The 25,597-nt window shown below is 34.1% G+C and overlaps 2 protein-coding genes across 6 annotated transcripts; both read left to right on the forward strand.

Annotated features, from left to right (window-relative positions):
• Positions 1-1,705: 1,705 nt before the first annotated feature.
• On the forward strand, positions 1,706-4,505 carry LOC113708513 (uncharacterized). Of its 5 annotated transcripts, none has more exons than XM_027230974.2 (3): positions 1,706-1,813; positions 2,510-3,232; positions 3,939-4,505. In XM_027230974.2, exons 2-3 carry the CDS (start codon positions 2,512-2,514, stop codon positions 4,271-4,273), a joined length of 1,056 nt encoding a protein of 351 aa, XP_027086775.1. In that variant the 5' UTR covers positions 1,706-1,813; positions 2,510-2,511; the 3' UTR covers positions 4,274-4,505. The 5 variants fall into 5 exon arrangements, with proteins under 5 accessions (XP_027086775.1, XP_027086776.1, XP_027086772.1 ...); XM_027230975.2 differs by having other exon boundaries at positions 1,729-1,813; positions 2,553-3,232; XM_027230971.2 differs by lacking the exon at positions 1,706-1,813 and having other exon boundaries at positions 1,832-3,232.
• A 7,848-nt stretch (positions 4,506-12,353) lies between these two features.
• Positions 12,354-17,138, forward strand: LOC113709103 (ras-related protein RABF2b). The gene is made up of 7 exons (XM_072064966.1): positions 12,354-12,570; positions 13,279-13,356; positions 13,460-13,627; positions 13,912-13,960; positions 14,973-15,050; positions 16,155-16,244; positions 16,833-17,138. Exons 1-7 carry the CDS (start codon positions 12,532-12,534, stop codon positions 16,931-16,933), a joined length of 603 nt encoding a protein of 200 aa, XP_071921067.1. The 5' UTR covers positions 12,354-12,531; the 3' UTR covers positions 16,934-17,138.
• Positions 17,139-25,597: the final 8,459 nt, after the last annotated feature.

Below are 25,597 nucleotides of genomic sequence, written 5' to 3' on the forward strand. Positions count from 1 at the left end.
AAAAAAATTTTACACTTTCCGTGAACACATTTTTTAATTATTTTTTTTATTTCACATATCTCAAATCACCACAATACATTTTTTATTTTTACAAAAACTCCTAAAAACAGCAATCCAAACAGGCATGCGTTTGCAAAATCATTCGCAAAAGTAGCTGCTTTTTAGATTTCAAATATGCTCTTTATGTAATATGTGTCTCTTTGCACAAGGGTTCCATCAACAAAATTCGCTCTACTGATGGAGAAAAGTAAGACCCTTATTTTGCTTGTTTTGGTTTGGCATAGTTGATTGAACTTGGAAATGAAGAAAACTCAACATTGTCTAACGAAAACTTTTTACTTTTTTCATGAATATATTTTCAATCATTTTTTCATCTTATATATCTCAAATTGCTATAATACTTTTTTTTTTTAACAAAAATTCCAAAAAATAGTAATTCAAACAACTGTCCTTTAACTTTTCATTCAGTGGTTCTTTTCTTTGGACCCAAAAAAAAGGGCTTTTATGAAGTGGTTATTCTACATTCACCACATTGTCCTCGCTCACTTCATTGCAGGGTTGGGATACAGAAAACAATTAGAAATTATAACCAAAAAACTTTTTGGTAAGCAATTTTGCAGTTGTGTTTAGCTCCGTACCAACCAGAAGGGCATTATAGCATCTTGCGAGTTGCGGCAGCCTTCATAAAGCCGAGATGCGAGCAATAAATACAAGTTAGAAAGAGAGAGTCTTAATCGAAATTAATATATCTCAACGGGCCATATGAAATGACAATGGGCAAGTTGTCCTAGTTTCCATCGTATATACCTTTGAGAAAATTATTTTTATTTTGAAAAAAAAAATTGGCAAGAAAAAATGTTATGGCCAGACAAGTCATAATAACTAAGCATTTTTCAACTGTTTATATTGGTAACTACTGATTGTCATGAAACTGGAACCCAAGTCTTACTAATTTAGCCAAATTGCCTATTTTTTTGCTTTTGCTAGACAACCTTCAAGTTTTCTCTGATTGGAGAAAGAATATTGTACATAGAAATATTTGTTTGTATTGTGATTTTTCGCAGAAAAATTTTTACGTTTTTCTTGAATATATTTTTTAATTATTTTTTTATTTTACATACATCATATCATTACAGTACATTTTTTTTTATATAAAAACTCCTAAAAATAACAATCCAAATGTAGATAATTATAGATTGCAATTTTCTATCAGAAAATTTTGTATATTGTTTGTGACTATATTTTTTAATCACTGTTTTATTTCATATATATTAGATCATTATAGTGCATTTTTTAATAAAAACTGCACAAAAAAAATAACAATCAAAACGGATAATTTAGCACAACTTGAATCAAAAGGTTGAAGAAAATTTTTGTTCATGGGGTAGAGACTCCAAAAAAGGTCACACGGTGATGATTATTCCAATTCCCAAAATTCTTTCATTAATACTACACCGTTGCTACTATAATGTGATATCAATGATAATTGCTGCATGGTTTGTGGAAGACCTGAATGAACCTTAATAATATACCAAAATGTACTACAATATTTTTACGTTAGGCTTTATTATTCACCCATCTTTTCTGAAAGACAGTCATCATACTGGACTGGTGGTTATGATTGCTGCTGGCTTGGCCACGTGTTTGATGATGGTACTCAAAAGAATTCTGAGTCTCTCCCATGCAGGCAGCAATTGCCCTTCTTCCCTCTCTCTCTCCATCTCTCACCGTCTCTCTCTCTCTCTCTGTGAAAGTTTTTGGGGGTTGTGGATATGTCAGGTTGAATGGATTCTTTTGGCCTTTTCTTATAATGGTATGCATTCTACCCCTACAAAACTTCTCTTTCTCTCTCCCTTTCTGTCCCAGCGCTCCAAGCAGGGGAGTAGTGGATTGAATCAGTAGTTTTAGATTTCAACTTTAAGCTTTCAAGATATTTGAAGATTTTAAGGGGGTGGAGTGGACTCTTGCAGAGCCTTGCAACAGATACCAAAGTTCAATAAAAGATGTCCAGCCAAATTTAAAGAAAGTTGGAACAAGATAGTGGGATTACAGGCAACATCTTAGCTTAGCTTTATAGTTTATGGTATACTCATCATCATTAGCTTATGCAGCTATGCAAGAGCCAATAAGCCATATCATAACTATAGCATGAAGGTTTGTTCAAACATGCAAATTTTTTGCAACCAAGAAAACTTAACCAAAATCCTATGTCCATGTTTGGCTGGTTTTGGTTCACCCCATTTGACCCTTTTGCCCATATTAGCATTCTGATCAACTCTTTTATTGTCGGAACTTTAAAGTTTCCATTCCATCAAGATCAAACATCCTGTACAGTACCACAAAGAAAGAGGGGAGAAAGAAAAAAGTGAGATATAAAGGGCCTCTATCTTTTCAGTTTCACCTCTTCCACAGAGTAGTACTGAGATATTTCATATTACTGTCTATCTTTTTCTTTTATCTCTCTCTCTTTCTCTCAATGCTTTGTTGTTGGTCTTTTTCATGCATATAGTGATGGCTAATCAAGGTGGTAATAATGTGCTGAGAGACTACAGGAAAGGGAACTGGACAGTCCAAGAGACAATGGTTCTTATAGAGGCAAAGAGGATGGATGATGAGAGAAGAATGAAGAGGCAAGGTGACAGTGTTGGTGGTGAAAAACCAGGAGGAAAACCAGCTGAGCTGAGATGGAAATGGGTAGAGGACTATTGCTGGAGGAATGGTTGCTTGAGAAGCCAAAACCAGTGCAATGACAAGTGGGATAATCTCATGAGGGATTTCAAGAAAGTAAGAGAATATGAGAGGAGATTGGCTGATCATCAGAAGCAGCTTATTACTATTGGAGAATCGTCTTCGGAAAGAGAAAGATCAGATGAAAAATCGTATTGGAAGCTGGAGAAAAATGAGAGGAAAGCTAACAACTTGCCATCAAATTTGTTGCCTCAGATATATGATGCATTGGTTGAGGTAGTGGAGAGAAAAGTTCAAAGGGGATCAGTGGTTGGTCTTGTTGGTGCCGGTGGGACTACTGCTTCTATTCCCAATGTGCCGCCTTCTTCAGCTGCTGCTCTTGTAGGTCAGCCTTCTTCATTGCCTCCTTCAATGCAACATCTTCCCATCTCACCTCCAGTTTCAGCATTGCCACTTCCCCCTCCTGTAGTGGCTCAAACACCAGTTCAACAACAACAACAACATCCCCACACTCATCCATTTTCTCAGCAGTTGCCCACAGTAGGTATTCTTCCTTCCTTCCTCCCACTCTTTTCCCCTTTCTTTCACACACACCAAAGTATACACATTTTTCATAGTCCTTTTGTCAAGGGACCACTTTTAAGTTCCGAACTGCATTTGCCAATAATGATAGTTAAATCAGGTTTTTTCTCTCTTGCCATTGGTAATTAGCATGTTTTAATGGCATTCCATGTTAGTAACTTTACCATTTCTTTCTGATCACATGTGTGCATTATCCTGTTTATTTTGTAGTGTTGCAATGGAGGGAAGGGGGAGGGGGGGGGGTTTATTAGAATTATACCGTTGCCTATGAATAGCTCAATCCCGTTTTAATGGAATTCCATCTTACAGATTTTTACCATTTTTCCTGATCACTTTAGGATAGTTATCATGTGCTGCTATGTAGAGAGGTTGATTAATTAGAAGTTCACTTTTTTCCTATGATCTAATTAATGAACAAATATTGAATGAAACAGCCCCTGTTGAATAGCATTATTCGATTTTCATTTATGTTTCTTTCCATGGTTTTCTATGTGTAACAAGGGGAAGTGATAAATTAACATTACATTATCAAATGTTGTTTTCACCATCCTAAACTTAGTAATTCTTGGAGGTTAACGTAGTGAATGCAATTAACTACCTTAAGTTAGAAATACTAGTATCAATCCAGTGGTTTGGAAATGCTTATGTTTTTGACATGTGATAGTCAGATTCTGATACGAGTGAGCATTCAGACTCACCAGCAAAGAGGAGAAGAAGAGGGGAAGGGACCAGTGGGGGAGCAAGTGGTAGCGAATCACATGAAGTTGGCACTGCAATTTCTAGGAGTGCTTCTGTGATAGCAGAAACCATCCAAGCTTGTGAGGAAAGAGAAGAAAGAAGGCACAGAGAACTATTGAGCTTGCATGAGAGAAGATTGCAAATTGAGGAATCAAAGGCTGAGATCAGTAGACAAGGCATTAATGGACTGGTTGATGCAGTAAACAAACTTGCCAATTCTATTCTTGCTTTGGCTTCTCACAAAACCCAATCAACTCCAAAATAGTTACACTAGCTTATATTTAATTGAACATCAATTAATATTTCATCATCAAGATAGAGTATTTAATTGCATAGGGAGCAAGAAAGAGGGAGAGAGACATTATTAAGATTATCTAATTGGTTTGTACATAGTTTTGATCAAATTGATGGCCATATATGTAACTTGATTACATAGACTTGGGTGTTATTGTAAAAATATTCATGAATGAAACTAAGCAAGCCATTCTTTTGGGGTTGATTTCTTTCTTTTTTTTTTTTTGGGTGAGTTTATAATAAGTTTCCACAATCTCTAGACATATTTACCAACATGTTGTTTTGCTATACAAAATGAATATCAGTAACATGTTGCTTTGGTATACAAGATCAAAATTGGTCTGGATAGAGCCAAAGTCTACCAGGCAAGAAAATGGCAACCCAATGTTGGCAATTTCTCTAGGCACCTATGCAACACTAATTGCATATGTGGAGAAAGTCAATTGGTAAAAACGTTCATCAAACTGATTAGTGAATTAAAGTTACCAACAATATTCCCATTAATGTTTTGTGTGTCCAGAAGTAACCAATTTATAAGATAAGATAAGCTATTTGATGATAAAGTGAAACAAGAAAGAAAGAAAAAGAAAGAAAAGAAGAAAAAATTCTAAGTGAAGTGATGATGTATAAACAGTATATTGATATGGAATTTTATGCTACTGACGAGAAGTTCTGAGCAACATGTGTGTGGGTGGGATGGCAAAGCCCCAAAGACTGGTCAAAGGGATCCAGTCAATGATCTCTGGGGTTGGCCAGGCAGGACTACCATTACGAAGTGGCCATTTATGTGTTATTATTGGTGTCAGTCTTGTGAAGGCTGTGCAATGAAAAGGTTGTGCTTTCCCTTTCCCATCACAGGACTGAAGAGAGGAGTTAATACTGGCTCCAATCTTGTAAGCCCTAGTTTACCTTTTCTGACAAAAAGGAACTCAGTTACTGCACCTTTTCCTTTAGGGGGTATCCAAGCCATTTTCTCCTTTTTCATTGCAAATTCCACACTTTCGAGTTTTGCCTCATTGTGCTTGTGTAGGTCGTGTGTGCTGTGTTGTGTGATGTTTTCTGCTTTCTTCTTTCTTTTTTTTTTTTTTTTTTTTTGTCGTCAATTGTACGATATGAAGGTGATTGAAAAATATGTGAAAGACATATTCACATAAACGTAAATTTTTAATCCAAAAATTAGCAATCTAAACAAGTTTAGGGTGCAAAAAAGTCGAGCCCACTCTCAAACATGATTAACCACTCACATTAAGTAGCTCAGTTTGATGCTTGAGCTCGAGCCGAGTTGAAGTCCAAGAAAATTCTTCTTGAAATCGAGTTTTTTAGCTAAAATATAACCCTATGATTGTATGCTGAAATAACAGAATTCATTAATAATTAGTATACTTGATATGGTACAAAAAGATTTTGATGGGAGAGTTAAGTGTTGAAAGCTAGCGAAAGATTAGGTAATCCAAATACCAAAATAAATGCTAATCCGAATTTGAACTTCTCCCAAGACATTCACTTGTCGTATAGGGTTTGTCCGGTGCGTCTTATCCTTTAATGTGGTTGACAATTTATTTTACGAGGTGAAGTTTACTTAATGCATATTCTCACGTAGCGGCTGCGCCTCGCTTGTCAAAAAAAAAATTTATTGAAAAGAACGAAATAATTAGCTGGATGAGTCAAGTACAAGGTTAGTTAACCATTATTGCTTTTTCTTTCCTCGATGGCTGTAGACACAAGCAAGCAATTAAAATTGTCTTTTTTAATTGGGTGTGTAAGAGTTTTGATCACAGGAAGTACTCCAAAAATTGTGTGTGCTGCTTTGTATTTGCATTTCTCCATATATTTTCTAATGAAAAATTTTCCAATAAATTGTCTAATCACCTTTTCTCTATTCGTGCATGCTTATTAAATTTGTATTATGTTGATAAATATATGGTAAAGTGTGTTGTAAGTCACCAAATATTTTCAAAATTTCATCTAGCTCACTATACTTCTTTTTTGTGTCAAATAACCCGTTAGACTCTTGAAATTGCTCAATTTCGACCACTTCATCTAATAAAATCAATTAAATCAAGCAATATGTGACACACATGAGGCATTTGCTACAAACGTCAAGGCTCCATTGACATTTCACTGGAATAAAATTAGACTACACAATGGATCTAAATTGTAAAACTATGGAATATTGGGGATAAAAGTACAAGAGAAGAAAACTTTGGGGGACTTGACTATAATTCTCAAAACACATGTTCATTGTCTAGCAACCGAAAACGTCTCTTCTTGCTCTTGTTTTCACCGCAAACACAGACACAGTTATCATTTACTAAATTTATTTCTCCCTTCGGTATTTTTATACATATTTGACAGGCATAATTAACCCAACAGTTTTAGGTTTTACACAAGTTAAAATTTGCTAGAAAAATGTTGATCTTTTGATGGAATTGAATTTGATTCATGTCAAATATATGTTTGTTGGGTGGATATGATGATTTAAATGTAATTATGGTTGGTTTTGTACATAATAAGAAAAAAAAAGCCTAAAAAGAAAGTTAATCACTTGTAGAAGATGGTAAAAAGTAACCTCGAGTTATGTTCATCATGAGTTACTAAGTGAAATGCAAAAAAATATATCGTAGATATGATGTGCATGTCATGTACAGCAAATTCCACGTTAATTAACCAATTTATTAGATGGAATGGTCAAAATGAATCATTTTAGGAGTTTAGTGAGTTAATTGATGCTAAAAAAAAGATAAAGTAGATTAAATAAGATCTTAAAAAGGTTTAGTAAACTACGGTGCAATTGACCCAAAATATGATTCAAGTAGAGCTAACCCTGCAAAGTGTCTTGACTTTAATCACCTCATTAATGCTTATTGACTACGTTAAACTTTGGTACTTTGAAAACGAGTGTTGAATATCCAGACTTCCTTTACCAACAAATCAAATTCAAACTTGACTGTAAAACATCTAGTTGCAATAAATTGGATTCAATCGAAATTTTCAACGAGAAAAGAACTATCTTTCTGATTGATTTATTCCAAATGGAGCTTTCAACTAGGAAAATAATACCAATCCCCTTTCCTGAATGCTTTTTGGCTTGCATATATGGGCATGCAATCTCTGGATTGCATCCCGAGATACATATAGTACCATCTACTATTAAGTCCAACATCCCAAGGCTGAAAAGGTTTTCTCCTTGCAACTCTTAGTTCTATCTATCGTGTTTTTTTTTTTTTTTCGAACACGACAATTATCGTATAACTTATTTATCCTAAATTTATAGGGAAGGGGCATGTTCTATCTATCATGCTATTGCAGTAAAAATGCCCCATTTGTAATTCCCATTTGCATGGATTCAGAGTTTTCTGATCTCCTGTAGCAATAGTTTCTGAATACACAGAAACAAGATTACAGAAACTTCCATGCATGTATGACTTCCTATAACATAATAATGAGTTTCAGTGTATGTAGAACTTGAATCTTCATATTGGACATGATCATGAATCTCTTTGACCGAAATTTAACTTTCGCTTGCTATACTAGAACGAAAAATTGAATATGATGAATAAGTTTTTAGAATTTGCCAACCTAGGGTTTTTTGAGTGCTAGTATTCAAATTGTTTCATGTATTTCATTAATTACTGGTTAATTGTGATCCTTCGAAATTAATCTTTCTTCTCAAACCGTGTGGACTAACATGAACTTAATGACATGTGAATTGCAATTGTGTCTTGTCTCTAGATTACTTAATCTGAGTTATTTGAGAACTAATTGCTCAAGAATTGATATTAACAAATAGCACAACTCAAACAACCAAAGGAAACTAGATCAGGGCCAAAAAAAGAAAACCAAGAATCCAAAAATATGAGAATGGAAGCTTCATGTTCTAGGCTTTTATGGTGACTTGGTGGTTAGCCGATTAGGAAATTCTTGAAAACTACATGCAATTATTAAAGGGCACTTATCATTAAAGAATTGTTTGAAACAGGAGGCTACTTTCAGATTTGGCTCGTTCAAAGCATAGATTGAGTAGCCAATAATACATCCAAAATAGACCTAACATGCTATGGTAGACTAGTAATAGCTGATATATAGTTGACTTTTATCATTAGAAGCCATTAAAAGGTGCTGAAGAGCATTCTGGTGTATTGGCTAGACGTAGAGCCTGCATTGATGTTTAATCTTTACCTTTTTTCTAAACATTTCAATGCCTTGTCTTGAGGCCTTGTTTGAACAGCAATTTTTCAAACAAAAATTGCTACGTTTCCGCAAACTCATTTTTCTATCACCTTTTTTTCTTACATATATCAAATTGCTACAGTAATTTTTCTGTAAAACATCCAGAAAAATGCAATCCAAACAAGGCATTTATTAAGTCCATCAAGTGATGTATTGTAAATCAAGTACAAAATGTTTCAAGTCCTTTCACTTGCACTGAAAAAAGAAAATTCTTAAAAGAGATGCTTTAAATCGGGTGTGTTTTAAATTTTTAACGGCAAAAACTTAAAAATTGTGTTTAGCATGTAAGTTCAATAATATTTTTATAAATTATGGTAAACCAAGCAAACCCCTTATTTTTTTTAGTAGATCTACAATAGACGAGTGTTGGTATGATATTTGGTTAGATGGCCCTATGTGATAAACATGGTACAAGAGTGGGAGGGTTGTAAAATTGTATGGCAAGGACTCAACTCTTTTGCTGCAGCGTACAACTCAACTTACAAGGACGCATTAGGCAGAAGGTACCCGATCCTTGTCCTGGATGCATAGTGTCGGTGTCAACTTGTTTTGCATGTTTCAATGTTGGAATGTGTTTTTCTTTCAAAAAAAAAAAAATGTTGGAATGTGTTTTTGATGTTTGGGACTCATTCCTATTCGGTTCTTTAAATTAGGGTTCAATTTCCGTTGCCGATAGTGTGCCCACCACTATAGGTGGCAAACAAATCCATTTGGTTAAATTTACCCATACTCGCCTATGAATGGATGGGTATAGGTATTTAAAATTTTTGCAAATGGGTATAAATGGGTTATCTAATAATATCTATTTATTAAATGTGTATTATTGGGTAACCCATCAAATCCAATTAACTCATTTAAAATAGGAGTGTTTGGATACACATATTATTCCAAATAATATTTCGCTTGCATCATAAACACATTTCCCAATACACCTTTTTATATTTCCAATCAACTTTTTATCTCACATACATCACATCACAAAAAATGCTACAGTAATTATTCCAAACAATATTTCAAATAATACTCTATCCAAATGCTTCCTCTCTTCCCCCACCCATTTTTTTTAGATTTTTCATTTTGTCATGATGTTAACTACTTTTGTTTCAATATTATTATTATTTGTTGGTTTTATCTTATCATTTTATTTTCTCTTAGTTAGTTAACTTGCTCATTTTTCAGTATTACCAATTTATAACAAGTTTTATCCTCTTTTCCTATCTTTCTAAAATGAAAGTTTAAAATTACACACAAAAAAATTGCTAGGGGTTCAAAATTTTTGAATTAAGTTTTTATGTTAACTTTTATAGTACTTAGTTCAAAATTTTATATTCTTATTGTTCAATTATTAAATAATATGTAATTTTGTGACATAGAGTACGGATGAAAAAAAATTGGTAATTAAACTTATTAAGCATTATAAGTAAATATTTAAAACTAATAATTGGTGCAAAGGGTAGTATAAATTGATAACTTAGTTTGCAAAAATGAATTTAAATGAGTTTACAAAAAGTTAAAATAAATGAGTTATAAATGGGTAATTGGGTTATCCAATTCATATTTTAACTTACTCATTTATACTCATTTAATTAAATGGGTCTAAATAGGTTGATTCACTTATACCCATTACCCATTTTAACTAAATCAAACCCGCCAAAATCGCCCATTTTGACACCTCTACCCACCATGTATATGTGGAGGTGGGGTCTATATATGCGTTTCTTTAACGTTAGGGAGACGTGCAGTTTCGGTTCTTAATGTTAGTTATTAATGGAATTTTAGTCTTTAAAATGTTGACAAAAACAAATTTGGTCCTTAATGTTTAGTACATATGTGCAGTTTTAGTCTTTAAAATTTTGACAAGAGCAAATGTGGTCCCAATATATCCAATTTAGAGCATAGCTATAAACTCAGCACAGAGAGGAATCTAGCAAAGAAGGTGGGTTAACGGATTACTGGCTTGATCGGTGGATGAGTGATTGAGCAGATGGATCACTAAATATATTTAAATATCATATTTCATAATTTTTAATGAAGTATATATATGGTATAAACATTAATAAGCTATGACATAGCAAATGCTCATTTAAGTTAATTCGTTGTAGAATAATTAATTCTTATAAGAATCAATAAAACCTTTATTCAATTTGTAATCCTCCAACCTTTATAATTTTATCCTTGTTTGGTGTAATTATCTAGTTCATTATACGAAGTTTAAGTGCAAAAGATTATTAGAAACAATAATATTTGTATTTAAAACGAATTGTGTAATGTGTTATCTTTAAAATCCATTTCATAACCTATATAGTCTGAGGAGTAATGAGTTTTATTAAAAGATTTCAAATTTACAGAAATGAAAAAGAAAAAAGAAAGAGTTGACTAATGTTCATATAATGTAAAAAGAACCATCAACTAACATGTAGGTTAGTGACCCAGTGGTAAGTCTACCCTACATACATGCGGGCTACTGGCCCAATGATAAGTGCTCTCTAGGTATATGCATAAGGCCTCAAGTTTTGAACCATGCTAGCATCCTATTAAAATTTTTCCTACAAAAACTAATGCTACCCGGTTTTTAACAAACGACGCTGGGTTCTTGGTTTGTTCTGGTTCAACCACCGATTTGTTAACAAGTCAACGGGTCTTATTCTTATCTAATCAGATTAGAGACCTAGCTCAGTTAATTGATCAGTTCATCGAGTTAACCAATTGAACCATTGGGCCTAATCGAGTTTCGATTTTTTTACAAAATTGGCTGGGTTCGTGGTTCATTCTAGTTTAGCCACTGATTTATTTACAAGTCAATGGGTCTTGTCCTTATCCGATCATATTAGAAACCCAACTCGATTAATTGATCGATTCATCAGGTTAGTCGATTCATCGGATTAACTGATTGAACCATCAAACATGATTGGGTTTAATAACTATGATTTAAATTAGATTTAGAAATATGAAAAAAAATTTCCAATTACTAATATAATTTAATCACCTCTAGTCATTATGTTTGTTAAATTAAATTTCAAAATAAAGAAGCAAACTAGTAGCTTAAAATTTAAATAAAAAAATTAAGAAGTAAATCACTTGCTAACTAATTAACTAGTGAAAAGAAGGAAAATTTTATACTGAAAAATTAAAACTAATCAAAGCACCTAATTCATCTATCCTAAACTCATTTTCACACTCTATCCCCCATGCTCTCAAGCAAACAATAGTAATACTCAATTTTTTTTGTGCAGATTAACAAATTTTCTTTTTTTTTTTCCTTTGTTTCTTCGTTAATCAATTACTAACGTGCTATTACATGAGTTATTCTTATTATTCAAGGCTACCGCCTTTTTTTTCTTCTTTATTAATGTATTCAACAAACATGTGACTGCACCTGACTGATACTGTCAACATTGAGGATCAGATTTGCTTTTTCCAAAACTTTAAGGACTAAAACCACACAGGGACTAAACATTGAGAATTAAAAATGAATTTTTTTATCTTAACACTAGATAATAATTATCAAATAAGGTATTGGTTTAATAGTAAATCTAATATTGTTGAGTTGTAAGTCATTTGTATTCATCATTTTTAATTTAATCTTATAAAAACAAGACATTAGGCAGTACCTTCTTTAGACCTCAAAGTTCATTAAGGAGGTTGTAAACTAAAGTACGTAAGAAATCTCTATGTTTATTTAAACTTTATAGTAATCTGGGGCAAATTCTAGAAGACAAAGTCAAATCCCTGTGTTACTGTTGAGACAGCGGTCTACTCTTTCTCCGTTATGCAGTTATACCTTAGCGTCAGCGGAAGTAAACAACCCAACAACCCCCATAGCCCGCCCGACCCAGCCCAGCCCAGCCAGCCGGCCTCTTTTCTTCTCTTCGTCAACTAGAAAAAGGAAAAATTTCTGATCGAAACTATTCATAGTTCCATCCTGAGACGGAAATAAAATCTTGTTGTACATAAATTGTTTATTTTCTTGGGTTTGTTCCTTTTTTCCTCAGATTCGACATGGCCTCAAGTGGAAACAAAAGCATCAACGCCAAGCTGGTCTGTATATTCTTTTATTTTTTGTGAAATTCATTTTCTTTGTACTATGAATAAGATTCTTCATCTGGGCTGCTTTGTATTCACCATAATTTTGATTTCTTGCTTTGAATTTCCAATGAAATTGACTTCTGATCATGGTATACGTTTAAATTCGATTTTATATCTTTGCCCTTTTTTTTGAGCAATTGTGTTTGAAGATTTAGGTATCGATTTATGCTCAATCGAGTTTAGCTGGTCTAGTTGTTTTCCTTTGCATGATTTTGAAGTCAAATTTGTAAAACCCCTTTTCGTTGCATTGGTTGATCATGCGAGTGTAAATTTTTATGATTCTCATACTTAACTTTTTCTTTTATGGGTTTTTGTTTTTGTTTTTATTTTTTTTTGGGAGGGAGAGGGGAGGGGAGCTATTTTTCATTCTAATTACTTGATAAATCACCATTGCTGCTGCGGCATCAATCATTTTGATTCATAGACTTCTTAGGTTAATGGTTGATCTCCTATGCTTCTTGTTCTCAGTCATTATAATTAGATATGCTTGGTTGTCTTGGTTTTCGGTAACTTTAGCTCTAATATAATTGCATAGCCAAATAGTTGGAACAGGTTCCGTTGAACGTTTTGTCGATTTTCTGAGCATGTTTAAAGTAAGCCTTTTTCATCATGATCAGAACTTTTGTTTATCTGGATATTACTTTGTTTTGCATGTGTAAGGTGCTTCTGGGAGACGTTGGAGCTGGAAAGTCTAGTTTAGTGTTGCGTTTCGTTAAGGGACAGTTTATTGAATTTCAGGTTGGTATCAAATTTAGAGAACAAGTTCTAAACTATAGTGAAAAATCTTAACTTTGTTACTGTAATTGATCAACTCTTGATTCAACTTCTGTGATGATGATAGGAATCAACTATAGGGGCTGCTTTTTTCTCACAAACTGTGGCTGTAAATGATGCAACCGTTAAGTTTGAAATATGGGATACAGCAGGGCAAGAGAGATACCACAGTCTTGCTCCAATGTACTACAGAGGAGCTGCTGCTGCCATAATTGTATACGATATAACAAATCCAGTAAGTTTTCTTATCTGTTCTGTTGCTTCAATGGTTCTAGCATTATCTGTTTTCTTGCATTAGAATCTTACAAATTTGCAAAATATAGTTGTTCTGCAGGATTTCTGTTTCTTGATCCTTATGAAGTCCTGTAAATCTGCTTACTAGCAGGCTATTTGTTCTAGTAACAGTTATTTTATACTGTGAGATGCTTGGTTGGTCATACTTGTAGATATTTCATTTAATGCTCAATTAGTTCTCTTGTATCCGATGTGGTTTGTGATAACACAGTCTTCTCTCTGTAGGCTTCATTTGAACGGGCAAAAAAGTGGGTCTTGGAGCTTCAAGCTCAAGGTAGTTCCTGCATGTTATGCTATTTCTCTTCTTCTTAGTAGTAGTCTTTTAGTAACATGCAGCTTTAAGTTGGCTAGTGTTGTAGTCCCTTGTTGGTTGAATTATTGCTTCTACTGGAGTGGGAGTGACAATGTTTGACATGAAATGATAATTCAACCATTGTCCAACATCAGAACTATAAAGTTATGCTGTAATATTATTCAAGTGAAATCGGATAAATGTGCTCAAAATTTTTGAGAAATATGTTTTCAGTTAAAGTGATAAACTATCTACTTGAATCTTATTTGTTTGAACGTTCAAGTCAACTCAAAATGCCTGTTTGATCTGATTCAACTTCTTTATAACTTTTACCCATTTAAGATTTGCGCAAGTAGTTGAATGAACTAGTTTGATTTAGAAAGAAAAAGATGTCATTTTGGTGGATATAAGTTGTAATACTGTAAGAATTTTGATATTGTCCCTGATATCTCAGCTTAATCTTATTATTCTTTTTAAATGCTTGATCTTCATCTTTGATTGGGCCGTTAAGAAAGAATTAGATGATTCTATGGATTGACCTGATTATAGATAATCTAGTTATAGTGGTCTTGCTTGACGGTTGCCACGTAGATTTGTTTCGTTAAACGGGTTAAACAAGATATGTTTTGGAACCTGTTTGTGAATAAGGTCAGATTAGGGGTGATTCTGGAGTAAATTGTCATGTATAATAAAACAGGTCAGGTTTGGGTTCATAAATTAGTTCAGTTAGTTCCCATGCAGTTGACACCAATATATTCCTGCTTTTACTAGTTATGACAATTTAGACTGGGTGATTTTTTATCTATTGGCTACTTTTTAGGAATTTGACCTGATTACCAGGGTTCCATTTTAGTCTTGATGATTTACAAGAATACCTTGTTTATGTTCAAAGTCATTCCCTTTTATCATCGTCTTGTCATTTTAGATTTGTGTATTTGATTAAATTTTGTTTTTTGAATGGAATAATCTTTGTTTCCTTATTCTGATTGAAAAGGCAACTCAAACATGGTGATGGCTCTAGCTGGGAATAAAGCAGACTTAGCAGATTCAAGGAAGGTGACTACAGAGGCAAGTGTCTTTATTTTCCACTACCAATGCGGTTTCTTGCAATACTTTGTGATTCTATTGTTTATTGACGGAATCATTGAGGTCTGACTGTGAGAAACTTTTACGCTGTGGGAATCTCAATGACTTAATTGTCTTTGATAAAAGGCTGAAAAAAGAGTAATTCTTTAATATTTACTGGAATGACCTGACAATAGTACCCTAGAGATAGGTTTCATCAATGTAGATTGTGAAATCATAAACAATTGCAAGTTTGTATCGGATGGACAGGACTCTTGCATGTACCTCTATTGAATTTGGTATAATGTAACTTGAGAGGCATTTAATTAAATAGGTGCTCTCAAACAGATCCTCAAAGAGTTGAGGTTGAAATGGGTACTGTCAAACATATTTTAACAAAGTCTAGTGCCTTTTCATTTTTCTTAAAGAAGTTGACTACAGTTGTCTTTGAGCTTGTCTAGAACAGTATTTATGCAGCCCTATCTGCCTATATCCACTGTGTTAAGCTTTTTCTGAGCTGAAAGATGGTTGTTTCTTAAAATTAGTAAATCAATAAACCATACACGGTTCTTTTAAACAACATTGCTTTTCTAAACTTCCAGGACAGAGTTAGGTTTTAAACAACATTTTCAGGAGAGAATGTTAAGTAGCTTTATAAAAGTTAAGCGACCAGGATGGAACCCTATATTCCATTATGCTATTTGCTATGATGAAAAAGCAGAAATGTTTCTCTGGAGTGTTGTATAGCAAGACATAGTTGAAGAAGAGAACTTAAATGGGTGGCTGATTATGTGTTATCAGCTATATTGACTTGAACCATATCTTGTAGACATGTGAAATTGGTTTTGTGGAATTGACAAGCAGGTTATGAATCAGAATGCATGGATATTAAAGAGGTTGATTTAGAGTTCGAAAATTAGTGAAACAACTTTGAAATTGTACTACACAATTCTGATCTTAAAACATTCCTTTTCACCACTAACAGCAAAGTCCTTAAAGAATATGGTTCAAAACCGAGAAGTAAACAGCAGGGAGAATATTACTTTACAAACTTGAGTTCAATGATAACGCTTGCATTTACTTTTAGAATGGGATTTCATGTTGCAGGAAGCTCAAGCGTATGCACAGGAGAATGGGCTTTTCTTTATGGAAACATCAGCAAAAGCTGCAACCAACGTCAATGATATTTTCTATGAAATAGGTATGGAGTTTTAGATGGTAAACTTTCTAAGCATATAGTGATTAGGGAAAAACTTGGATGCATCACGGACTTGTGGCTGTATGATGCAAATGTTTTACTCTCTCTCTCTCTCCCTCTCTTTCTAAATATATAGTGAAATTCTCTATGGCACAGACTCAGGGACTGAGGATAGCAAAATTTAGTATTTTAGGTGTTGATTAGATGATTCCAGGAACTTGCTAATGAAACTTAATACAGATGTCATGCTTGGTTACCTTATGATATGAAATATCTCCAAAAAGAGAAGCCAACATGTGATAAACCTGAGAGAGAACACAAATTAAACCCCTGAATATGTGTGTGTGTGTGTGTGTATTTTAAATTGTAAGAGACTTTTTGAAAATGGAACTTTTTGAAAATAAAACTATGTCACCATATTAGGCAATATGTATTGTATTGGCCAAAGATGTTTGATTACTTTTTCCTGCATATTTGGGCTGAATCTGTTATCGACTACGAAAAGTATCCTAGGGATCTCCTCTTCTTCGAGTACTCCATTCTCTTTGTTACCTTCTGATTGATAACTAGCTTTTTTTCGTGCATCTGCAGCCAAGAGATTGCCTCGCCTGCAGCCCGCTGCAAATCCGTCTGGCATGGTTCTCATGGATAGACCAGCAGACAGAGTGGCCAATTCTTCTTGTTGTTCTTAGAATTTGTGTTGCTTGTCAAGGGATAAATGTATGTTCCAGTTCAATATCCTTATCATGTTGCGCTTGTCATGACCACCCGAACTTTCCAACTATGCGTCCTGTTGTGCAGAAATGTACAGAAATTCTTTACATATTCATGGATACACCTGTTACTGGGCTTGCTTCTCTCTGTTTAATAAAATGCTGTGAAATGCTTTACTATCAATGATCTTGGCTGTTTCATGGATAATAATCTTGGAGGAGGTGAGTCTCTGTGAAATGGGATGACACTTCTGCAAAAGACTTGTTCTAGCAATAATCCCATATGCCTGGTTCAGAGTAGATTAACATTTTATAATCCTGGGGTAACTATTGTCTTCAAGTGTATTATAGGATTTAAACTGAATCTTATACTAATCACATTCAGGGTTACCCAAAATTTGGGTGCAAGGTGGTAATATTTTGATTGATGTAAAGGTAAAATGAACATCCAAGTATTTAAGAACAACAAAAGGATTCTTCTTCTTCTTCTTTTTTCAAACAAATGAAAACCGCAACAGTTTCAGACAAATTTTTTTTCTTCTGGAAACTAATAGAGCATGAGCCATCATGGCCACTAGCATCAAAATTCCGGAGCTTGTTCCGTTGGAATAATTGGAGAAATAGTTTAACTTCCTCAGAAGATTGAGGCCTTGTATAGGGAAAGGTGAGAGACTCAATTTTGATAAATGAATTGAATCATTTTTTATGAGATTTAAGTTAAATCCCACAATTGTAAGATAAATACAAGCAACTTATAACTAAGCAAGTATTGCAACCATCAGGTAGAATATTGTTGTCCCTGTAATTGACTCTTCGATTTCAAAGAAAGATGGGCAATATTTGCGGCCAGATTTTGCTCGCTTTGTTGGAAACTTGGGCTTGTCTAATCTACCTTTTGGGGCAATGTAAAGAAAGCAAAGGTTGTGGCATGGAATCGGAGACAACTCTTTCTGCAATAAGGAATTCCGGCTGGATAGCCATTTATTTGTCAAATTTTATTTACTTAGACTGATCAACAAATTTCAATCACTTTTTTATCTCACATATATTACATCAAAAAGTGCTACGATAATGTTTTGAAAAAATATTTTCTCAAATAATCTATTATCTAAACACATACATCGCATCAGTGTAGTTTTTAACTTTTTTATGGTATTTTGGGGGGGGGGGGTAAACATCCACAATCTACTGTTCTTGAGCCTGCCTCCATGGTGCATGAGAGAGCTCTAAGATACTCTCCCTACCATTGAACCAAAGCCCAAATGATTGGTGTAGTTTTTAGTAGTTTAAAAAGAAAAAGCTTCATTCTAAACTAGGCATATCAATAGATAGGGTCTGGATTAGATCCCTTTGATTCAAATCCAAATCTATTAAATTTAGTTAGATCCATATCTAAACCCAAATCCTCATGGGTATGAAAAAGTAAGTTTAGACCTAGATCCTTCTGGATCTGGATATTCAATGGGTATCCATCATATTTTTCTAAACAAACTAAAATAAAATATATTAAAATTATATAGAGTTCAAAAATAATATAAATACCATCGAATTTTTATTTTCAAATAATAAAATTAATATTCAAGAAGTTGAATGCAATATTGTGAATTCAAAAAAAGAACTACCGTTGATTGCTTCTATTTATTTTGAAAATTTCAATTGTATCCACATTTAATCTTTCATTTATTTGCTTTTACTTTTTCTCCTTTTCCAAAAAATTTGTGCCAATTACAATGACAATTAGGATTAGTTTGAGAAAAGGAAACAATCATGAAATTTTACTGTAGTCAATCAAATGGCCATAGAAATATTATTTTACAAATTTACTGATACGCATATAACACACGAGCACACACAGACATACATACATTCATACATTCACACACAAATGTGTGTATGGGTAGGATTTGGTATTAGTTTGAATTTGAATATGAATAATAAAAAATCAGTAATAAAAAATCAGACCTTATCCAAACCCATAATTCTCTTATCCAAACTTATCCATACGCGATCCACTGAGATGCCTAATTTTAACCTCCGTATGACAACATCCAGACATGTGAAATGCATTTTGTCAGGGATTTTGGAAAGTACAGAGTGCAATGGCTCTAGAGACCGTTATTACAAGGAGAGAAAAATTATTGGCTTGGAATTTTCCTCCTAAGGGGTGGATGAAGCTTTAATGTGGATGGCTCACCAAGAAACAGTCCAGTCCAGGCATGGCAGGTTGGCCAGAACTCAAAATGGGACTATCAAGGGCGGTGGATTTTTGGTTTTAAGATTAATATTGGACATTCATCTAGTCTTGCTGCAGGATAGGGGTATCAATGGGTCGGGTTTGGACCCGGACCCGACCCAAATTAATAGATTTTTTTTTGGTTTGGATTGAAAAATAATTTCAATATCCGAGTCCAGATTCAGACCCATTTATTCTAACAAAAAAAAAGTTGGATACGGAATATATGATTTGATCCGTATTCGACTCGGATCCGAATAATATATTAATAATTATAAAATATAAATATTTCTAAATATATTTTTTTACCAAATTAACAATTTATTAATGACTTTGTAGATTGATTTGTGGTTAGTTTTGGATTGACTATTGAGAATTATTTGTAATTTGATTTGTTTAAATTTGGAGATTAGATTTGCGATTGGTTTTGAATTTAATTTTGAAATATTTAAATTTGGATCTTTTAGACTTGGACTCGATCTGGATCATTCGGACCTGATTCCGAAATTCTAATATCAAGACCCGTTGGGTATACGAGTCAGGTCCAAGTTTACTACATAAAAACAAGTTTGGGTTTGAAATTTTCAATTTCGATCCGAACTCGACCCATTGACACCCCTATTGTAGGACTCCGGGCATTATGACAGGGGCTGAAATTTTACTTGGGAGCTTGGATGATTTAGAGATTGAGGAGATTGAGCCCGACTCCAATGTTGAGCTTCCAGATGGTACAACACGAAAGAAGGGGCAGGTACATTTTAATCTATTTTGGAGCATTGGTGAGTTACTTAGGTCATGTTTGATAATTTAATTTAACACTTGAATTTAAAGGATTCAAATCTTAATATATTCAGACGCGTTTGATAACAAAAAATTGAACAACTGAATTAATTAAGTGACACTGAATTTTCTAAACAAAACTTATTCCAAAAAATAAGTGATAAGGTATTCACTTATCACTTAATATGATATACACTCTGTGACAGCCTCATCTTCCCCTAAGGCAAACCAAAGGATTCAACGGACCGCCTGCCCAACTCTCGCCAGGATTACGGGATCAAATCACACAAACCCTATATTACGCGCGATATAACCCAAAGAAAACAAACAATCGAAGACCACCAAGCCAAAATATAACTTACCAAACCATACGGTGAACTGGGACTTCGATTAAACACTCCAACGAAAACGAAAACGAATTGAAAAAAACGGAACGAAACGCGGCTACATCACAATCTGGCCAAAATTTGGCCCGATAGCAGGCCGGATTTCCTGCCAAATTCAAGGCAGTAGCCATCTCCAATTTTTTTCAATTTACCCTGTCAATCAGGCCACCTATCCGGCCAAGAACTGGTAGGATATAAGGCCGAATTCCCCTGAACAGTTTTCCGCCAATTTTTTTTTTCTTTTCTCGATCAAATCCCACTCTCGCTCGAATCCCCACCAAATACAAGTAAAGTTCATATAAACCCATAGAACGTCCATTCACCAACAAATACACGAAGGAAACATGAACAAACACTTTTATACATATGTTAGAACTTTACAAGTCAAAGTGTAATACTTGATCAAAATACAAGTACGGTATTCTTATACAGAAAAGTTATACAAAAGAATAGCTAGAGCTCGCTCTACTCCTTTTTTCAAAATCATGGTTCAAAAGTGTTGTCCCCTGAAAGGAAAACAAAAGGTAACGGGAAGGGGGTGAGCTTACGCTCAATGAAGTACCAAAAATACAAGTAGTCACGAATCATGGCATCTCACTTTTAAGGCACATATACACAACATATAAGGAAATGAACAAACATCTCAACTGGAAAGGATACAGGTGGTTCTCAGGAGCCAAAATTCCCATTGCAGTACTTGATCCAAACCCGTTGACTCTCCGTCAACGTATATAGAACAAACATGTCCGTCGATTCCACTTTACGCCAAATTTTCGTCCACCAAACATACCCCTTATCGGACCCGAACACTTCAACAGAAATAGAAGCGGTAATACTCGAGTATACCGAAAATTCAGAGTTTTCAATACCTAAAGATTTCCCAGAAACAGACTACCGTAAATCATTATCTAATCGACCAGACCCTGCCGACTCGACTCGAGTAACTAGTCACAGGATTTGAGCTCAGAAGTCACAGAATGGTCGTTGGATACAAGCCTCCAAACGACGTCAGAACAGGCACAGATAACAGATTCAGTTTTTTTTTCACGGTAAGTAGGCATACAGACAGACAAGAGAATGAGTGTGATAAAGTACACTCTCATCTCATTCAAAGTAAGCATATAGTATAGTTATTCCATTCACAGATTGCAATTGCAGGTAACCAAGTTAAGCAATAAATGAGGGGGGTGGTACACTCACCAGTTCAAGCATAGATATTTCAAAAGTTTTCACCCGAAGTATGGCTTTAATCGTCAAGAAACCCTAAAATAATCAAGATAAAACAATTATGGTTCCCACATCCACAAACCCAGTAAACAGAATGCATAAATAAGACTCGACTACAAGTCGTACGCCTTTCCAAATTAATTACTAGTATAAAAGGATAAAAATGTAACTTTTGAGCAAAAGGATAACAGTTAGTCCAAGGGATACGAACAACCCCAAAACCCTCCATTTATACCAAAATGCAACTCAAACTTAAAGGAACCAAATGACCTAGAAAATTGAGCAGCATTTCCCTAAATTTCGTTACTTTTCCATCCTACAATCAACACTAACTCATCTCAAATCAACCACAATTCCACATACAAATCATAGGCTATAAAATATGCCTAATTAGGGCCACAATACCCTTCAATTTGAGCCAATTAATAGCTCCAAAACCAATCACAATTGAGCTCCACATACATCAAAGATAGTTCCATTGCTCAAGTCCAAGTCTTAGGTTACGAATATCATGTCAAGCAAAGGAAATTCTATAATCATCAAGTTCCACGCACCTTTCGGCATGATAACCACAACTGAAGCTACACTTATCGGATTGAGACGAATTTTATGCTGTTTCGAAGTCAAGACATATACCTGCATTTCTTATGAAGACCTCCAAAACCAAATCATACATTTTCATGGTCAAAAATCGAAATCTCAGAGAGAACAGAAAACTGTCCGTGAAATTAGGCCTGTGAGCAGTCAAGGGTATTTCAGTTATTTCACAAGTTACAGTGCTCAGATTGATTTGAAATTTACCAGTAGATAGCTAACTCAAATACTTACAACTTTTATGTTTTGAGTAAGGGCTGATTTGGTCTCTCTCAAGGACAAACATACAGTGCAAAAATAGAGCAGATTACTACCAAATGGAAACCCTAAACTGGAATTTGTGCACATAAGCTGGGAAATTTCTTTAGGCAAAGTATTCTAGCCCACAAACCTCAATAATTCATATAACAAAGCTATCAAAACATAAACAACCTTCAAACATCACATGTGATCAGAATTTTCACCATGAAACTGAAATTTACCATAAAACTACTTCAAACCATAAAATATTCTTACAAAGTTATCTATGTAACATCTATAATCCACTAATTTACACATACATGAAGGAAAATGAAGTTTCTTGTCCAAAGTACCTTGTATCCTCAATAAAGATGGTAACTTAGAGCTTGTCCCTCCAAAATCACTCCATTCAATCTTTTAATCCTTCCTAATAAACAACTTTTATGGAGAGTTTTTGCAAAAGTGATGGTTGGAATCAAGATTGGGCAAGAAATTGAAGAACAAATGAAGTTTCTCTCTTGGTTTCTTTCTCTCAAATGGCCGGCCAAGGAAGACAAAAAAATGAAGGGAATTTGGTCAAAATTAGAGTTTTAGGAAAGTAAAATATCTTGGTCAAAGTCTAACTTTCAATGGGATGGTGACACTTGGCACCTTAAGGTTTCAATCTCATCCTTTAGTCTACCAATGGATAATCTCTCTAACTAACCTCCAATTATCTCCTAGCACATTGTACAGTAATATCCCTCTATACAAAACTTCAACTAATCAACAAAAATTTATCACACTTAGCGCACTAGTGGGTCCCACATCCATAATACGCTTCAAACTTAATATGAACTAACTTAAACTAGGAAAAAGGATTTAAAACTCTACTCACTTATAAAATATATGAAAAAATCAATATAATAGGGTATAGTGAAAAAAATGCATGAGAGAAAATAAAATAAAATAATATAAAATAAGAAAAATTTACGGGTCCTCACACACTCAAATGTATTAAGTTTAATACTTAATAATTCATTAACTTCATATTTTAGACATCAGACTTTAGATTTCAAATTTCAGATTTTATTTTTATCAAATGCACCTATCGTATGTGGTTGAGAATGTAGGTTGAATCATTTTAATTTGGGTAAATTACATATAACCTCTCTTTAGTTTCATCTATTGTCACATGACCTCCCCAATATTTCAAAATATTCACTTCACTTCTCTATGATTTTGTGTAAAGTGGAAACTTGATGGAAAATATCATATTTAATGTCATTAGCTGAAATATCAATATTGCTCTTACTTAAATGCTAAATCAATCGACGATTTAACCACTTTTAAAAGTATAGGGAGATTACATAGATAAATGAAAAAATCACATAAAAATAAAGTGGATATTTATACAAATCATAAAAAGATTACGTGAATATTAAAATTTCATCACAAGCGCTTGTAAAGCGCGTTTGGTACAAACGCTGTAATTGATTGTACATTTAGTTCATTTTTAACTTTTCATAAAATCACAAAGGGTTATGTGACTATTTTAAAACTTTAGGAGGATCATCTGACATTAGATAAAATCACAGGGGGTAATAAGTAATTTATCCTTTAATTTAGAGGGGAACGGAATCCTAGTTTTGATGCTCTGGTGAAGAAGATGAGCTTGATCGTGCCATGGGGACTTGAGTCATTAGCCGGTCCTCGTATGAAATTCGAGCTCTTCTATCTGCGGATTATATGGGGATGATTTATTGTCGTGTTATTTTTGTGTAGTTAGCTTTATAGCCTCCTTCTGATTAAAAGAAAAAAAAAAGAATATAAGAAATTCTATGATTATTGGGAATTGAAAGGCATAGTTTTTAACCAATTGCAAAATGAACATTGTTGATATTCATGAAAGCGGGACATGTAACCTTCATGAATATCAGCAATATTCATTTTGGCACATTCTAGTTTTTTTCTTCCTCCATTTGTAGCTTGATAGATTAGGATAATTAAGGGTTGGAGCTGGAAGAGAAGAGAAAACTTGCCCTGGAATCATTCTCTATTACACTTGCTCTCCCTTTACCTTCCAATGTTGACGTCGTTGAAGAGAGATTAGAATGAAGCAAAAGTGAAAACGGAACGTTAAATAGAGACTGAAACCTAGCAATTTCAATCACTGTTCAATGTTCAACAACATGAGGCCTAAGAATGAGTTAAGAGATTCGTGTCATATTTCAAAGATAAGATTTAGATATGGCATTAAAAATGAATTGATTAATCTGAAGTACCAATAAATTGTTCGAACATAGTAGAAGTAGGAAGAAGAAGAACTTGGAATCTACTAGAAAATATAGTATAAGAAAAAATCCTGTCATTTATCAACTGAAACACCATAGTTTTCTTGTAACTTTTGAAGAGATTAATGGAATCCTTGTGCCATGAAAAAAGATTCCTACTTGACCTTAGTAGTGATCACGTGCTACTTAATTTGTGATGTGCATTACTGCATGTGATACTAAAGCCATATGTATAGTCCACGTAAAACAGATGTAAGATCTCTATGGAAAAGATTAGTTCAGACTACTTCAGTCCAAAATCAATTGCTTATTTATGCAGTTCTTGGAGTTGTTTGTACCTTCCAATATTGGTAGTTGAGGCTGTCGTACCATTGGATATTCCAAAGAAATCATAAAGATGAGAGGACAACAGAGGATTCATGAGGCAAACGTGGTCTGATCAGCCACCAAGACCAAGCTTAATTTGCATCTCTTCATTTGTTGGCAGATGTTCCTTCTGATGCCAAATGAAATCCTTAGAGTAATATTTACTGTTTACTTGGTTATTTAATTTCTAATTGCTGATACATTATTCCGTTTTCCTTGTCCTAAAGCAGCTTCTCTAAAAGCAAACTTTCGCTAATTAAGTAGATTCTTATTGCCAATCAACTACAATGTAGCCAGCTGATCATTCTTTCAAGTTGAAGAAAAGTTCATAGAACAGAATCTTTGGTTCTAGAATTTCAAAAAGACACAGGAGTACAAACATGACACCATACACACACAGGAGCACAGACAAGTGCCAGAAAAGTCCAATGTAACAAAGTTGCTGAGCTTTCAAATTTAGAAGTTTTGGCACTTTCCAAGACTTCCAAAAGCTTTTGATAGTAAACCAACCATGCTTTTAGCCGTAAAACCATCAGTAAAAAGG

This window comes from Coffea arabica, chromosome 9c (assembly GCF_036785885.1).
Source record: "Coffea arabica cultivar ET-39 chromosome 9c, Coffea Arabica ET-39 HiFi, whole genome shotgun sequence".
In the NCBI taxonomy this organism is placed as follows: Eukaryota; Viridiplantae; Streptophyta; class Magnoliopsida; order Gentianales; family Rubiaceae; genus Coffea; species Coffea arabica.

Coding starts and splice junctions, on each gene's coding strand:
- LOC113708513 (XM_027230971.2), top strand. CDS start 2,500: ATGCATATAGTGATGGCTAATCAAGGTGGTAATAATGTGCTGAGAGAC. Junction 3,233..3,938: donor TCAGCAGTTGCCCACAGTAG/GTATTCTTCCTT, acceptor TGTGATAGTCAG/ATTCTGATACGAGTGAGCAT.
- LOC113709103 (XM_072064966.1), top strand. CDS start 12,532: ATGGCCTCAAGTGGAAACAAAAGCATCAACGCCAAGCTG. Junction 12,571..13,278: donor AAAGCATCAACGCCAAGCTG/GTCTGTATATTC, acceptor TGCATGTGTAAG/GTGCTTCTGGGAGACGTTGG. Junction 13,961..14,972: donor CTTGGAGCTTCAAGCTCAAG/GTAGTTCCTGCA, acceptor CTGATTGAAAAG/GCAACTCAAACATGGTGATG.